This window comes from Danio rerio, chromosome 4, assembly GCF_049306965.1.
Source record: "Danio rerio strain Tuebingen ecotype United States chromosome 4, GRCz12tu, whole genome shotgun sequence".
NCBI lineage: Eukaryota > Metazoa > Chordata > Actinopteri > Cypriniformes > Danionidae > Danio > Danio rerio.
In genome coordinates, this window is record NC_133179.1 from 65,073,876 (window position 1) to 65,091,966 (window position 18,091).

An 18,091-nucleotide genomic window follows, 5' to 3' on the forward strand; every position below is an offset into this window, starting at 1 on the left:
TTCTTAGAACGTTCTGGGAACGTTACTGACCATGACCTTAACACCAACAGGGACATTCTGAGAATGTTCTGGGAATGTCAAAATTCTATCTGGGATTTTCCTGACTTTATAGAAGGCTTCCTGGGAACTAGAACAAAATACCTGCTGAAAATATTAAGAGTATAATATCTTAACAATGGTACCATTAAACGGGATTAGAATGTTTTAGAGAACATTTTCCTGTCTTTTAAGAGAATGTTCTTGGAAGTAAAATAAAACAATAGCTTGTAATTTTATAATTATTTTAAAGTATAATGTTTCAACAATGTCACCAGCGATCGTAACTCTATGGATAACTGGAATTCACACACAATAGCTTACAACTACAAATACACACATGTTCCTCATCCTGACTGATTACACACACACCACCGGAGGATTGTCAAGGACTAATTACACACAGTATTTAAGCAGCACATACTCCCGTCACTGAGTCTTTACATCACAATGTGTTTCCTTTGTCTCGTTTTGCAGGTTTTTTTAAAAGTTTTTTTTTTTTTTTAAATAATTTTATACCCTTGCCTTGTTATTCTGTTTATCTCTGCCTGCCTATTGACTATGACTCTGGATTGCCTTTATACGTCTGTTTGCCTCTGTTTTGACCATTGCTTGCCTGACCACCTTAATAAACCTGCATTTGGATCCTAACTCTGTTGTCAGTGTCACATCCCTTGGTTACAGTTACCACTAAACAGGTTTAAAATGTTTAGAGAATGTTTACCTATCTTTTAAAAGAACATTCTGTGAACCAAACTAAAACTAGCCCTAATTAGGTTCTGACAATGTTACCCTCCAAATGTGGTTACAATGTTTTAGAGAATGTTTTCCTATCTTTTAAGAGAATGTTTTAGGAAGTAAAATAAAACAATTATTAAACGTTGTAATAATGTTGCAAGAATGTTACTTAGAAACGTATTTAGAATGTATTTAGAGAATGTTTTCCTACCATTAAAGAGAACATTCTGGGAACTTAAAGAAAACTAGCCACTAATAATGTTATAAGAATGTTAGAATATAATGTTCTAAAATTGTTACCAGCGAATGTGGTTAGAATATTTCTAGAGAATGTTTATCTACCATAAAAGAGAACATTCTGGGAACTTAAAGAAAACTTGCCGGTAAAAATTTTATACGAATGTTAGAATATAATGTAAAATTTTTACCCGCGAATGTGGTTAGAATGTTTCTAGAAAATGTTTTCCAACCATTAAAGAAAACATTCTGGGAACTTAAAGAAAACTAGCCGCCGAAAACAGTAATGCAACATTGCTTGGTAATATTCTCAGAACATGTATAGAACTAAAAATTTCTAGCTGGGGCATCAGTTATTGCACTGAGAGTCAACAAGAACTAACAGAGAACAACTTTACTGTCATCAACTAACATGAACAGATCAATAAATACTGGAATAAATGTGTTTTTATTGTTCAGTTCAAGTCAAATCATGAAGAAGAAGAAGATCAGAAGAGCAGAAACAAACGTCACACTTCATTTCTCCTTTATGCATTGAGCTGCTGGATTTCTCTACAGTTGATTCAAGATTTGACAGAGATTCAGACAGGATTCAGACATTTCCATGTTCATCATCACATTCTAATATCAGCAGTGGATTTGACATTGACTTTTATTATTTGTGCTCAAACAACAGAGAAACAATGAAGAAGATCAATCTGTAGACAAGAATGAGCTGATCTGAACACAGCAGCATTCTGGAGGACACTTCATCAACATCAATGATGACACTGATGAAGACTGAGAAACACACACACAGTCTGTCTCTCTCTCTCTCTCTCTCTCTCTCTCACACACAGACACACACACACACACAGACAAACACACACGCGTGCACACACGCACACACTGCTGCTGACTGCTTCTGCAGAGGATTCTGGGTAAATCTCTCATCAGTCTTTAGCTCAGTTTCACTGATGATCCATAACTAACATAAAACCCAGGGCAGAGCGGCTCAGTGAATGTGGTCTGGACTGAGTGGATGAGGCTCATTGTGTCTCTATAGATGTCGTAGAAGATCAGAGTTCCTGCACTGTGATCCACAAACACTCCTATTCTCCTGCTGAGCGGCTTCACTGTGAGATCCGTGTGTGAGTTATTGTGTCTGAATGTGAAACTGGAGGAAGAACAGATCAAACTCCAGGACTGAGCATTACGTCCAAACGCACACTCAGCACCTCCTCTCTTCCTCCTGATGCTCTTATATGACACTGATATACACACACCATCATCTCCACTCCAGTCAATCTCCCAGTAACAGCGTCCACACACACTCTCTCTGCACAACACCTGAAGATAATAATCAAATCTGTGTGGATGATCAGGATACGGCTGATTCTCTCTCACACACTTCACCTCTCTGTTCTCCTCAGACAGAATGAGACGAGTGTGTGCTGTGTTTGGATCCAGAGTGAGGAAACAGACATCTGAACACAAGAACACACACATTTATAACCACAGCTGTGTGTGTGTGTGTGTGTGTGTGTGTGTGTGAGAGCAATTGTGTGTGTTGTGTATGTGTGTGTTTGTGAGAGTGATAGTGTGTGTGTGTGTGTGTGTGTGTGTAATTGTATGGGTCTGAGTGTTTGAGAGAGTGTGTGAGAGCATGTGTTTGTGTGTGAGTGCGCGCATGTGTGTGTGTGTATGTGTGAGTATGTGTGTGAGAGAGTGAGATTGTGTGTGTGCATGAGTGTGTGTGTATGTGAGTATTTGTGAGAGCAATTGCGTGTGTGTTGTGTATGTTTGTGAGAGCGATAGTGTGTGTGTGTGTGAGAGTGTGTTTGAGTGTGAGAGTGTGTAGAAGCATGTGTTTGTGTGTTGTGTATGTATGTGTGTGTGTGTGTGTTTGAGAGAGTGTGAGAGAGCATGTGTGTGTTTGTGAGAGCGATATTGTTTGTGTTTGAGTGTGTGTTTGAGAGAGAGAGAGAAGAAAGAGAGAGAGAGAGAGTGTGTGTGTGTGCGTGTCTGAAAGTGTCTCAGTGTGTAAGAGAGTGTGTGCGTTCAGGGTCTCTGAGACGTCTCTTGAGGACACACTCCTGCCACTGACTCAGATCACACACCAGATCAAGAACAGCTACACACACCACTGGGACACTCAAACACAACTGCAAAGCAAAATGCAGTGTTATCTGGCCCTGAAGAGATGATATACTCTGGCAGACTATCTTCACACAGACTATCTTGACAGATGAAGGTCTGAGGAACACCCAGAGCAGATACAGACTTAACGGACACCAGATGGCTATAGAGACGGGCCGGCACAGACAAACATGGCTGCCGGTGGAGGAGTGGCTGTGCCCACACTGCCCTCAGCAGCTGATGGAGACGGAGCTGCACTTCCTCACTGAGTGCATTAAATACTCTGAGATCCGGGAGAAGTTCTACCCAAAACTCACACACACACACAAAAACTTTGAGTCCCTGCTGAACAGTGAGAATCTGCCCATCTTACTGGGGAAGTGTGTGTGTACTGCTGTGTGTTAGCAGCTGAGTTTGTGCACTCCTGCCACCGTCTGAGGAACCCACAATGATCCGCTCCACTGTCTCCAACACACAACACTGGAACTCTTTACTTGTGGACTTACTGTTGATAACAGTCATCACCTTTATCCTCTTTTATTACCATTAATCTATTTTTATTTGTTATTTTATTTTCTTCTTATCTGTTTTCTCTGTTTTTATGTTCATATCTGTTTGCACTACTGCCCTTTTGTCTTGTTTATATGCAGCGACGCTGTACTGCTTTGACAATACCAATGTACAGTTATTTGTCATGCCAATAAAACACCTTAAATGTGAAAAAATGAGTGTGTGTGTGTGTGTGAGAGAGAGAGAGAGAGAGAGAGCGAGAGAGAGAATGTGTGTGTGTGCACGTGTGTGTGTGCGTGTGTGTGTTCGTGTAGTAGTCGTACATTTGTGTGGTCCTGCTGTAATCCTCTTCTCTCCTCCATGATCCAGACTGTAAACACACACAGATTCACATTCAGTCAGTACACACACATCAGCTTATAACACACACACACACAGGTTGTCCTTCAGTCAGTACACACACACAAACACGCACGCACGCACGCACACACACACACACACACACTCACACACACACACACACACACACACAGGTTGTCCTTCAGTCAGTACACACACACGCTTACACACACACACTCACACACACACACACACACACACACAGGTTGTCCTTCAGTCAGTACACACACACACATTTCTGACCTGATACTGTACAGTTCTTCAGGAGAAATGTAGAGAACAAGTTTCACTGCTCAACTACAATGCTGAAACTGTACAGTGTTAATATGAGATATAATATCACGCTTAATGTGAGAACTGCCCCAGTGCACTGACATATTTAACAGCTTTGATTAATATCTGGAGACTAGAAGAGCAGTGAAGTATCAAAGTATCTTCTTATTTATATTCACAATAAAAAAGGCAGTGCTGCTCCACATACTTGAGTTTGTCCAGTGTGTAGTTTGGATCCTCCAGTTGTTCAGAGAGCAGCTTGACTCCTGAATCTCCTGGATGATTGTAGCTCAGATCCAGCTCTCTCAGGTGTGAGGGGTTTGAAGTCAGAGCTGAAGACAGAAAACCACAGCCTTCCTCTGTCACCATACAGCCAGACAATCTACAAACACAGCAATAGTCCACATCACACAGTTGGACAATCACACATCTTTTTGTGTTGTGAAGATGCTGACTGCTGTTTCTGCTCATGTCAACAGCAGTGATGAACACACACATCCTGATTAGCTCTCCTTATTAATCACATCAGCAAACACACACACTCACACACTCAACAAGGACTCAACATCATCTGTAGAAGTGTACAGAGAAATAGTTCATAAGACATCACATGAAGCTGTAAAGTCTGCTGTGAGGAATAAGACACATTTGACCTCAGAAGGAAATCTTGAAGTATAAAGAGTAATTAAAAATAACCTGATTTCCATTATTTATATTTAGATCATCTTTAGATCATATTTAGATTATATTGTGGACAATATTGTAAATAAACTAAACACACACAAACTCAATCTCTTGGTGTCTTTGTCTCTTGTCTGACAGTCACTAGAGATGTAGTCAATCCATTTTTGAGTCCAAATGTTAACAAGGCCAAGAAACTTCTTCAGTTTAGATAATAAGACTGTGATGAGACTTTTATATGTTTTCAGGAAAACTGCAAACAGCACAAACATCAGAGCAGGTCAAAACCTCACTAGGGCCCAAAACCCTACAGACCCCACAGGGTTCACTTTGTCTTCATCACTGTTATTTATTTACTTAGACAGGATTGCCAGAACATCTGACAAATTCTTAAATATATTTTTGCAATAAACAAATGCAAATATAAACAAAAATAGGTCACACTTTACAATAAGGTTCATTAGTTAATGTTACTTAATGCATTTACTAACATGAACAAATAATGAACAACACATTTACTACTGCATTTGTTCATGTTAGTTAACGTTAGCTATTGAAAATACAGTTGTTTATTGTGAGTGCATGTTAACTCATGGTGCATTAACTAATGTTAACAAGCATGAGTTTGGATGCTAAAAATGCAATTGTAAATGTTCAATTATGATTAATAAATGCTGTACAAGTGTTGTTCATGATTAGTTCATATTAGTAAATGCATTAACTAATGAACCTTATTGTAAAGTGTTACCCAAAATATATAAACATATAAAATATGGGAACATAATTTATAGGCAATTCATCTAAATAACCTTTAAATACAGTCATATTTCTGTCTATTAGAAAAAGTATTTTACACATTTTTTATTTTATTTTACTCAGTAATGCTTTTAAATGTATTTTTATGCATACATTTGTATAGGTATGAATAAAATCACACCCATATAAATCTAGTGTAAAGTGTATAATCTAGTATAATCTAAAGTGTAATCTGCCAACACACTGAGGGGGGAAAGGGGCTTCTATATTTGTTAAACCAGTATGTAACTCTCTGTTTGGAGTTGCTGTTGAGTGGAAGAGTATTTACCTCAGTGTCTCCAGTTTACATTGTTGACTCTTCAGTCCATCAGAGAGCTTCTTCACTCCTGAATCCTGCAGGTCATTGTTACTCAGGTCCAGCTCTCTCAGCACACAGTTTGAGGATTGTAGAACTGAAGAAATACTCTCACAGCACTGAACAGTGAGATTACAGCACTGTAGCCTGTGTAGAGGACAAACACAATATTGATGTGGTCATCTGGGACCTCACTGATTAACAATGCTTGCTCATGAAAAGGACACCAGCTTCCACCCTTATGGTTGTATGTACTAACAGTAGAGTAGCACAATGTACCGATATTATAAAAGCATAGCGATACCCTAGCTCTCAAAACAATACGATTATGAATTTTTTTAGTACCTGTACTTTTATTTGACAGCTGTAGTTGTGAGTGCTCGTCAATAGGGGGCTGTGTGGGGGCCGTGCGCTGCTTCTACAGCAGGGGTCTCAAACTCACGGTCCTTCACGGGATGATAGTTTGTGGCCCTCGCCTTAATTTGAAAGTTTAATGTTAGTGCGGTGAGTTTGATATGTACGGCACTTTACAGTTTTGTTTGTGGAGCTGAACAAGCCCACTAATCACAGTGGGGTATATGGCTCTTGGGGGAGGGACATCAGCTGAGCTTGACGCAGGGAGAGAAACATTTTCCAATGAGTGAAAGTTACAGCAACGTTGCCATGGAGTGTTTTCCTCTGTGATTGCTGGCTGCCTTGTTTCTATTGGGCACATGAGGACATTCGTCCCAGCACATTTTCATTCACAACACTTCAAAAAAAGTTGTGTAAGTTGCCGGCCAGCGGGACATTATAAATATAGAAATTGATATAAATTAGAGCTTAATTTGAGCAGGATCTTGCAGGATCCTGTACCGGGAAATGACAGATATTTGTATTTGGGCTGCAACAACGAATCAATTAAATTAATAAAAATTGATTACTCAAAGGGTTGGCAGTGAATTTCAAAATTGAATTTCATTATCGATTTGTTGTGTCGCACAACACAAGGACGTTTGATTAATGAAAAACACGCGGCGTGAACTAGGTCTCTCTCACTTACTGATACAGATTTCGGCGCCTCATACAGGGATAAGGAGGGAGTTCAACAGCAGGTGTGTTGACTGGTGCTGAGCCAGAGAAAAACGTGTCATATCATCACAATTATGCAGCGTTTTAACCGCCTAATGATTTTTTTTTTGTTTTAGATAAACATTTACATGTAAATACACACAAGCACTAGTAAAACAAGACATTTAGAGTCTGTGAAACACACAAGAAAGTCTATGAAAGTCTAATAATCCACTCAAATATCATTTGCTGATGTGTTTTATTCATATCAGATACACATGGTAAAAGTAACTATAAAGTTGAATCTGTTCTTCTCTAAGTTCACCAGACACTCACTTGCATGTATTTGTGGAGTAACTGGTGAATTTATGTGCTGAATCCTGCGTGTTCTGCTTTTATGAATGAATCAAACGCGAGGCTGCAAGTAAACATGGCACTTACAGAGCTCTTTTGGAGGTTTTGATGACTGCTGATAGTCTGATGAGACACTCGTCTGATCTCTGAAATTTCTGAAGCTCAAACTCCTCCAGCTCCTCCTCTGAGGTCAACAACACAAAGACCAGAGCAGACCACTGGGCAGGTGAAAGGCGAGCAGATGACAGACTTCCTCTACTGAGGTGAGACTGAATCTGTTTCAGCAGAGTTTGATCATTAAGTTCATTCAGACAGTAGAACAGATTGATGGATCTCTCTGGAGACAGATTCCCTTCAAGTTTCTGCTTGATGTAGGCAATTATTTCTTCTTTGCTCTGGTCTCTGTCATCCTGCTGTGTCAACAGGCCTCGTAAGAGTTGTCGATTAGACTGGAGTGACAGACTGAGAAGAAAGCGAAGGTAAAGGTCCAGATGTCCATTCTCACTTTCCAGAGCCTTGTCTACTGCTGTCTTCAGCAAGTTAATCATGACTTTATTTCTGCTTTTTTCTGCTTGTTTCTTGTTGTTGTCTAGTATCAGATGTTGATAAAGGGCTGCAATGAACTCCTGAATGCTCAGGTGAAGAAAGCAGTACATGGTACCAAGAATGATTCCCGTCTCCTCCTTAAAGATCTGGGTACACATGCCTGAGTACACTGATGCCTTATAGACGTCAATGCCACAGTCTTTCAGATCGCTCTCATAGAAGATCACATTGTTTCTTTCCAGCTGCTGGAAGGCCAGTTTCCCCAGTGAAAGGATGAGGTTTGGATCCCAGGAGACATCTGCTGTGTTTTCTCCATCATACTTTCTTCTGCTCTGCTGGATCTGAAAGCGGAGAAAGTGTGTGTACATCTGTGTTAGAGTCTTGGGAGATTCCTGCAGTGTTTCAGCATGAGCCCTGTGTTTCAGTTTCAGTATGTTCTGGAGAACAGTGGCTGAAATCCAGCAGAGGACTGGGATGTGGCACATAATAAAGAGACTCTTTGACTGTTTAATGTGATCAATGATTTCTCTGGCCTGATTCTGATCTGTGAGTCTCTTTCTGAAGTACTCCTCCTTTTGGGTATCATTGAATCCTCGTATCTCTGTCAGCCGGTCGATACAGTCAGCAGGAATCTTACTGGCAGCTGCTGGTCTGCTGGTGATCCAGATGAGAGCAGAAGGAAGCAGATTTCCCTTGATGAGGTTCGTCAGGAGAACATCCAGAGAGACTACTGAAGATACATCACGACACGTCTCATTACCAGCAAAGTTCAGAGGAAGACGACATTCATCCAATCCATCAAGGATGAACAGGACTTTGAATCGTGTGCTTCTTGTAAGGTTCAGTCCTTTAGTCTCTGGGAAAAACTGAGTTATGAGGTCTTTTAAACTTTGTCTTTCTTTCTCCTTTAAGTTCATCTCTCTGAATGGAAGAGGAAATATGAAGCTGATGTCTTGATTTTCTTTCCCTTCAGCCCAATCCAGAACAAACTTTTGCACAGAGACTGATTTCCCGATGCCGGCAACTCCTTTTGTCAGGACAGTTCTGATCTGCTCGTCTTGTTCAGCTGCTTCAAACAAATGTTTGCATTCAACCTGTATCTCTAGTGACTGATGACGTCTGGACGCAGCTTCAATCTGTCTGATCTCATGTTCAGTGTTGACCTGTTCACTCGCACCCTGAGTGATATAGAGATCTGTGTAGATGTTATTCAGAAGTGTGGAGTCTCCTTGCTGAGCAATTCCTTCAAACACACTTTGATATTTCTTCTTCAGGCTACATTTAAGCTGATTAATGTAGAGCAGCTCACCTAAACACAGGAGCAAAGAAACAGAGAGTTTTAGTCTTGACTTTTCCAGCTATATTTGTAATTGTCAGTCTGACTGACGGCCATGAGTCTCTTACCCTGGAGAGTATCAGCAGCTTGATCTTGCTTCATCTCTCTCAGGAAGAAGAGTGTGAGATCAAGAGCTGCTTCTGTGATTCCGCTACTGTTCTCATTAAACTCCTTTACAAACTCCTGTCTGTTTTCATTTTGTAAGATTTTCCTGAAGTTTTTCAGTTCTTTCTTAACAAACTTGATAATTTTACTCTCAAGATTCTATATTTAAAAAAAAAAAAAAGAGAAGACCACTATATCAGAAAGACATCTAATGACACACAGTTGTAAATCCAAAAAAGTTATTTAATAATTGAAAATATATTATAACACAGGTCTTTAAGTGCTCAATTCTGATTGGCTGAAAAACATTTTACAGTGTTCTGTTATCTTCAGATAAACACATAGTTAAATTGTTCAGGCAGGCTTTTTGCACATTACATTTCTATATCACTATGCTGAATGATTTCAGTTATGTCACAGCGACAACAATTGAAACACAGTAAAACATAACAGAAGACTTTGGATGAGCTATGTAAGAAACTAGTCCTACACAGAGGAGCAGTTTGAGAACAAAAACTTGACAAATGTCTGAATTACAACATCTGAACTGTGGCTTAAGCTGTGGAAACCATAGTATCCAATCAAGCATATGTTTGGTGTTTCATTGAAGTCTACAAGACATCAAATTAAAAATTGTTTGACTAAAATAAGGTTAAATTTGGAAATAATGACTACACATGTTAAGTCTGTCTAATCGGTGTATTTGTTGACTTGAGCTATTCTTAGGTGTCTATTAAATTTTTCAGTGACAACCTAAATTTGGCCTTGTTTTATCTAAGCCATCTTTTTTTCAAGTGTCTTTTAAACATAAAATCATTTTGTGCCATGTGTGGAATAGCGGTCTCAGATGCTTTGAATTATTAGGAAATAATGCACACTAGAGGTATAATGACATCATCATGAGTATCTGTCACGCTGGTAGACAAGGAAGACAGAGATGGTTCTCTTTTCGCAGTATTTATTCAAAACAAAGTCGCTGATCACAGTGAGAACTTAAAGGTTCATATTAAAGGTGCAGTAGGTGATCTGCCAAAATGCTAACCGCTTAGCATATTATCTTTGGACGGCGGGGAGGGACTGTGATTCAAAGCCACACCCTCTGAAATCGTGAGCGCGCGCACCTCGTCACAGCGGCCGACAGACAACCCACTAGTTCATATCATTTGCCAGTTAGTTAGTGCCAGCGCCGTGCATGAATTACATGTATTACTTTGCCACACTTACATGCTATTTCAGAGCGAATATTCAGAGTAGCATGATAAACAGTATAGGAAGGCTATCATTGTTCAAAAATTACCCAATGTGAATATAAAAGCAACTTCAGCTCAATAGAGCAGTTAGGCGGAATAGCGCTATTTACTGGTGTTTTGTTGTTAAACTAAATATAAATCTACATTATAGATGCTGTCAAAAAACCTTATGAAACTGAAAATAATCACGTCAATCTTTCACCAGGAGATTTAAGTGGCTGAACAACACGTCTGTGCATATAAGTCATTCATAACAACACAATCTGACATAAAATAGTTTCAAAACAGAACATGACCTGTCTAACAGTGATACTTCAGTCATGGTGTCATCCTTCCTCCAGCGTGCTAAAGTAACTCCAGTATTGATTCAGGTTTTTAAAAGTTTCAATTCAGCTTTTGATTTCTCCTGGTCCGTCTCGTGACCGCGCAGCCGCTTTAAGGGCGAGTTACACCTGCGCCTGGCTTTACAGTAATCTGCCCGAGCTCGGCTGTCCTTCGGCGCCTCCGGCTCCGACTCGGCATCTGCGAGCGGCCCGCAGCTCGCTCGGAGTGCATGCGTTTGTGATGCAGACGGGCACGCGCTAATGGCGGATCTTCGTGAACAGGTGCGCAGAAGTCGGAATCTCCATTTGCTGACAGACAGTCTGACCTGCCTATCGGATAAACATTTTTTAGTTTTATGCTTTACCTAGAATATAAAGATACATATAAACACATTTAGATCATTTACTGTAATCATTACTATTGGACTGTGAAGAGACTTTCAACCAGCAAAACAACAAATGTTTTCTGAAGTCACCTACTGCACCTTTAAGGCTGTAGCAATCTTCTGTAAAAATGAAAGTGTCAATAGCAGAAATAAATGATCTCACTGATAGTTCGCTTGTAGGAGACTCAGCAGGTGAGTATACAGGTACACAGTTCATCTAGTACAGGGGTGTGTCAAACTCAATTCCTGAAGGGCCGAAGCCATGCACAGTTTAGTTCCAACCCTGCTCCAACACACTTACCTGTAGGTTTCAAACAAGCCTGAAGGACTGAATTAGTTTGATCAGGTGTGTTTAATTAGGGTTGGAACTAAACTGTGCAGAGCTGCGGCCCTTTTGGAACTGAGTTTAACACCTGTGATCTAGTAGATAGCTGATCTTCTGGTTAACTCTACACAACTGTAAGCATCCCTCTAGATCGATGAGAATGATCAGAAAGCATGTAATGATCATCCATTGATGAGTATACAAGCACACAGTTCATCATAGTAATAGCAGATCCTCTAATGAACATCAGATAAGAATAATAACTTCCCTTGATCAGTATAAAGGACTCGAAGACTCATAAGGAACATCCATGGAAAAAAGGGAAAAGCCGAAGGAGTGAAGATGAGGGCAACTATCTGACTTTAATACGAGCTGACGACTGAGAGAAGGTCAGTTTATACAGTGTCCTTTGGTGATGGGAAATGGGTGCAGGTCATTAGAAGGCTGGTGAGAATTCACGGGATTGGATGGAGGTGGTTTGTAAAGAAGATAGATGATTGGGTGAGCAGGAATGTGCCGGGGATGTCACAGTATCATAGGTGTGTATTATTTTCTAATAACTCAATGAACTAAAGTCAATTATTCTTTACTAAACAAATACATTGTAATTCTTCAAAAAAAGAAATACATGAAAAATAACATTTACAAATGACATGTTTTACAGAAGCAAGATCTTTTTAATAAACATATTGTCTGTTCTAATATGAAATTGAATAAATTTTTCCCACCTCGAAGATCTTCTGGAGATGGCCCCTGAAACTCTTTTGGCTTCTGTGAGTCTTGTTTCTTGAATCTGGTAACTCATATTGAAAACTGTTAACAAATAAAACCACTGAGACAAACAAATACAGGCATATCTCAAAGACATTAAAATACTAAATGTTCTGTAGACCTCATGATAAGGAGACAGTCAAGACAGTGAACTTGTGCAATTGGTCCATTGATGTGTCACAAATTAAATTGAGTTGATAAATTACAGACATAACCAGGACGTTCCCCATCAGGTCGGGAACATTGACTTGTGTCTAGAAGAGATGCTTTTGGGAGAGTGTGTGGAAAACACCACAGCAGCTGAGACTGTTGTGCATTTGGTGTAAGGTGTGAAGTTTGCCAAGCACAGCATGAGCACACAATATCACCAAAAGTGCAACCTTCTAAATGTATCCCTAGACCTAGAATTACCAGAGTATGGGAATAGTTTAAAATTTAGGGTGTCAAATGTTAACTTTTTACCTAGGAAAATATGAGGAAGGGTGGTACGAAGGTGACTTGCTACCCAAAGGGGAGACCTGGTGACAATAAGTATAAGTATATGCGCTTCATATGATATGTTGGTTAGCGGGTAGAGAAGACACAAATCTCCCTGAAAAGGGGAAATGCTCGGTGACTTAGGGACGGATATGGGATTGTTGCCCCAGAGGTTGCCCTATCTCTAAGAAAAGAAGTGATTCCTCGGGAATTAGTCAAGGAGGGGTCATCGCGAGGAGTGCGAGTTCAGAAACAACAAGGTCAGGTTGAACCTTGGAGGCGCAACAAGCAAGACCTTCTGCTCTTTCTCCCTGACCTTTCACAGGGTCTGTGTGAGCAGGATCACTGAGGGAAAAATGCATACTGCTTAAGCCTCGGAGTCAGCTGAGAGCATCTGTACAGAGCAGGGAAAAAAGCGACTGCTGATGAGCAGACTTGCGAGAAGTAAGCAGGATGACCTGGGCTTCCCTGAAGTGCACTCGTATTACCTGGACCATGCTGGGGTGGAGTTTCTATTCTCCCAGGAGTGTGAGCTGCTGGGAGAACACGTCAACTTGCATGGTTGAGCTTGCGTCTTGTGCGTCATGACTCCAGGCTAATTTCTAATATTATCTTATATCTGGGACAACTATAGTATCTTAATAAGCACATTTTTGTGTTTAATAGAAGACTAATAGACATCCCATCAAAGATGGCTTGGCTAAAATAAGGCTAAATTTGGAATTAACAACTACACATGTCAAGTCTGTCTAATCTGTGTATTTGTCTAGTGTTGGGTTATTCTTAGATGTCTATTAGATTTTTTAGTGACAGACTAAATGTTTCCTTGTTTAAGTCCAGACATCACTTGTTTGTTGTGGACACTTGTTTAAGGGCACCCAGGCCCGTAGAAGGCCAGATCCATCCAGGGACTGAAGGTGCGGCATCACAGCGAGGTGATGGTCACCCTGTGCATCCCTGCACACCATGCCCATCTGGGATCTTGACTGTGAAGCCAGTGGTGAAGTGGTCAAATTGGAACAATCTGAGCAGCGAGATAGTGGCTGCAACCTAATATGGCTGAGGAACCTCTGGAAAAACTTCAGTAAGACCATTGTAATCCTGTCAAACTGTATCAGACAGGGCAGCACCGTCTTCATTCTGCACACGCAAGACGGGTGGCTGCGGCTTTAACTGTCGTGAAAAACACGCCAGTAAACTCTGGAAACAGGTGACCTCAGGAAGATGACCTGTTTCATTGTGCTCAGCTTTTCTTTTACCACTGAGGACTGCTTGGTAGACAGTGTCACCAAATAGGCCTGTGATATATAGGCATGTGAAGAAAACAAGCTCAGGCAGTGTGACACATGTCTCCCAGGGTAAGCCAAGGGTGGTGATCTTGAACCACTGTGTGGCCATCATCTTCTCCATGGCTCAGACGGCCGATTTTGAGGTCATGAGAGTATAGTCGGCCACCTGTGGTGCTGTGGTACCATGGTGCAGGGCCGAAGAGGCAATGCCCACAGCAGTGTGAGCTCTGGCTGTGAGAGACTCAGAAAACCCACCCAAGGATCTCAGCTTACCCCTCCAGGTGGCGGTGCCTACCATCTAGGCAAAAGCTTTGTACCGCCATCGAGTGAGGTTACGGTAGAAGCGTGTGAGGTAAAAACATTCTCCATACCTGTTTGAGCTCCCTGTATGCTCCCTGGAAGATGGGAACAGGGGTCTGAAATGATTTATCTCACATCAGCTCCCCCTCTAGTCGGTCCGACAGTGGGACTAGGGGGACAAGCCATCTTCAGCCCTACCGCCAAAGCAGCCTGGGAAAGCACAGCCATCATGCCTGATTCTAGATCCATAACCGTGCATTGCACCCCAGATGGTGGGTGACCGAGCTTGGTCTGTCATCTGAACATGACAACTCACCCTCTGATGCTGTGATGGGCATCTGATCTCCCGTGTCAATGAGTGAAAGCACGGACATCCCAGGGGACAAACCAGCACAATTGTGATAGGGCACGTTGTGGAGGAGCCAGGGCTCCAAGTGCCCAGAGGCAATGTATAGGCCACCACTGTAATCCTCAGATCTACCTGATTGCACACCACTTTCGTGACTATTGAAGTATTCTTTTGTTTTATTCCTAAAATGTTTTCTAAAAGATCTGAAATCAATTCTGTATTCAGATTAGACAGCAACATGCGGGTCTGCGTGAGCTCAAACATAAAAACAGCTAATAGGCACACAGATGCATCCTGCAGAATTAGCTTTATTTGGACAGATGAATAACATCTGTGATTATTCATTCATATTGAAGCCAGCCACAAAACGAAACAAAAGCACCAGATAATAAGAGTCTGTAATTATCTGGTGCTTCTGTTTTGTTCTTTTTTGTGGCTGATTTCAATATGCTGTTAAACTTTCTTCCACACCCAAAAGTGAAACCTAGAGTTGTTATAGATTCAATTTATTAAACATAAGCACAGAAAAGTAGGTTTCCTGTTTGAAATTCAAAGTTTCAAAGACATACATGTACAGCAGAAAATCTAGGAAAACTAAATTAAGAATCATTATGGATTTAAAATCAAATCAGGTCATGAGGTTCCTAAAGGTTCCAACCACTAATGACCAAAATGTAAAACACAAAATACCTTTCAGCAGATGATGGTGTTTTCTCTCTGAGGTTTGATGGAGGATGTTTTGACTTCCCTAAATGAAAAAACCTAGAATGACAAAATTAATTTTATTTGGTGTCACTGTCAGCACCAGACACACTAGAGGCACTCTACACCTCATTAGCCACTTTTTAAACTCAGTTCCTGGAGGGTCACAACTCTGCACAACTTAAATCCAACCCAAATTACACACCTAATCAAACTAATTGAGTCCTTCAGGCTTGTTTGAGACCTACAGGTAAGTGTGTTGAAGTAGAGTTGTACCGCATGTCTTTAGACTGTGGTGGAAACCTGAGCATCCTGAAGAAAACCACACAAATGCAGGGAGAACATGCAAACTCCACACAGAAATGCCACCTGACCCAACCAAGGCTCGAACCAGCGACCTTCCTGCTGTGAGGCGACAGCACTACTTACTGCGCCATGGGGACAACAAGAGACTATTACCTATTATTTCTTTTTATTTTATAAATGTCTAATTAAACATCTACAAACTCATTAAACTGACCTGAGATCAGGTAAAACTATAAAACCTGTTCAGTGATTCACCTCTGGAGGGCAAACTGAATGGATTTGTGTGATTCGTGTGGAAATTACGCAGATCAAGTTTTCGCCCCCTTGTGGAGAAATATTGAATTTCCAAAATGTTTCGAAGCATTAAAGTCATAAAAAGCCTCGTTTACTGAAACCACATGACTCTACCCATTTGATATGTGCTCTGATTCACGGATTTAAAACTAAAAACTGCAAAGGTATTGAAGCTTCATGAAGCAGTGCTCCAAAATGAGCCATTAGCTCTGTTTACTGGAGTACTCTTGGTGATTAGCGGTGTGTTACTCGTTCATGTACACTCAGAGCGTGTTTCGCTGGTTTGTGTTTTAATCTTGTGTTTATTGTTAGCTGTCTGGATATTGGATTACTCTTTGTGGATTACCCTTGATTATGATTGATTGCTCCTGTTTTGTCCCCTTGCCTGTCTAAAAGATACTCTGATTAAGAAACTAAAACCATCACTAGGTGTCTGTAAATGTCTAAATTCACCAAAAGTCATTGAGTCATTTGATTAATCCAAACAACTGATGCATTTACTAATGACGCTATTTTCTGGATTGTTGGTTCACAATAACATGTTCAATACAGTCCAAGTGTGATCAATAATGTAAAACACTAAATACCTTTTGACTGATGATGGTGTTTTCCCTCTGAAGTTTGGAGTACGACCACCTTTTGAGTTGTCACTCTTCAGAGACACAGAGCTGGACACACATGATCCTGATCTCACACTGAACACACAAACACACCAGAGGAATAAACTGCAGGACAAACTTCAGTCTCCTTTACAAGAGTTTATCAGACAAATATGAGTTTGTTCAGTTTAATTCAGCACAAACTAATAGTTGACTGAAGGTCTGTCTGTTGTCATGTTGAAATAATGGTGTAAAAACAGAGTCAATACCTTTGTTTCTCTGAGAGAGAGTCCTTTACTTGCTCCTCTGCCATACTGCAGCTAAAACACCAATGCAGACATTAGCAGAGCTTTGAGGAAACAATCATACATACATATATATATATATATATATATATATATATATATATATATATATATATATATATATATATATATATATATATATATATAGTCCTTAACATGAATGCAGTTGGTTTAACCCTGATCTGACATCTCAGCTGTTTCACATTTGATTTAAGGTAAATGCATGTTATATAGAGTTTATCAAGAGAAGTTCAGGTTCAGCCAATTGTTGATTTAGTGAGTATTAAAATGTCTCTCTACTAAAATGGCTATTTGGTTAATGAGTTACTCTGACAGTAAAGGGTTAAATGCAGTGTTGTTTAAGGATCGTCAGCTTGTTGTTTTTCAGCAGCTTTTCTTCCTGTTCAACTGGAAGGTCTGCTTTAACTTTACTTTTGATTTGGTGACTCTGAATGTTTAGAGTTATATTTAATGCTGAATTATTGGACACTATTGAGTCAGTCTGATATAGAAGAGCACAAACACTTTAAAGGGATTAAAAATAAAGCTTTTAGAGACACAGTGTTTAAATGAGCGTGTTTGACTCAGTGTTTAATCTGTGTTTAAGGATTTGATCTTCAGGATCAGACATTTAAATCACACTCACACATATAAACCCTTCATCATCTCCACAAATCAGCGTAATGTAGAAGTGTTAAACTCACATGCAGAAGTACAGACACTCTTGTGCAGCAGGAACACAATCTGAGCTCTTTCACTCTTTCACTTTACTAAAACACACCTGTGTGATCTACAGGTGTATCCTGAAATATTATTGGCTCCACAGAGTGACACTGACATTAATATTCATGAGACTCTCCTGACTGTGGGCGTGTCCTGAAGACGAGTGTGTTGATGGAAGATTTAGAGAAGGTATTAAAG

The 18,091-nt window shown here is 40.3% G+C and overlaps 2 protein-coding genes across 5 annotated transcripts in view; both read right to left on the reverse strand.

Annotated features, from left to right (window-relative positions):
• The window catches only part of znf1069 (zinc finger protein 1069), a 616,019-nt gene that overhangs the window by 322,799 nt on the left and 275,129 nt on the right, over positions 1 to 18,091 (reverse strand). The gene's annotated exons all lie outside the window — the stretch shown is intronic.
• si:dkey-29j8.1 lies at positions 1,443 to 17,916 on the reverse strand. 2 transcript variants are annotated; one of them, XM_068220124.2, is made up of 11 exons: positions 17,875 to 17,916; positions 17,135 to 17,185; positions 16,854 to 16,961; positions 15,655 to 15,726; positions 12,507 to 12,591; positions 9,458 to 9,653; positions 7,595 to 9,362; positions 6,077 to 6,250; positions 4,520 to 4,693; positions 3,963 to 4,009; positions 1,443 to 2,477 (listed from the first exon to the last, which is right to left on the reverse strand). In XM_068220124.2, the coding sequence occupies exons 2-11, from the start codon at positions 17,176 to 17,178 to the stop codon at positions 1,951 to 1,953; spliced, it is 3,195 nt and encodes a 1,064-aa protein (XP_068076225.1). In that variant the 5' UTR covers positions 17,179 to 17,185; positions 17,875 to 17,916; the 3' UTR covers positions 1,443 to 1,950. The 2 variants fall into 2 exon arrangements, with proteins under 2 accessions (XP_068076225.1, XP_073804371.1); XM_073948270.1 differs by lacking the exons at positions 1,443 to 2,477; positions 3,963 to 4,009; positions 4,520 to 4,693; positions 6,077 to 6,250 and adding an exon at positions 11,041 to 11,699 and having other exon boundaries at positions 7,399 to 9,362; positions 11,844 to 12,591.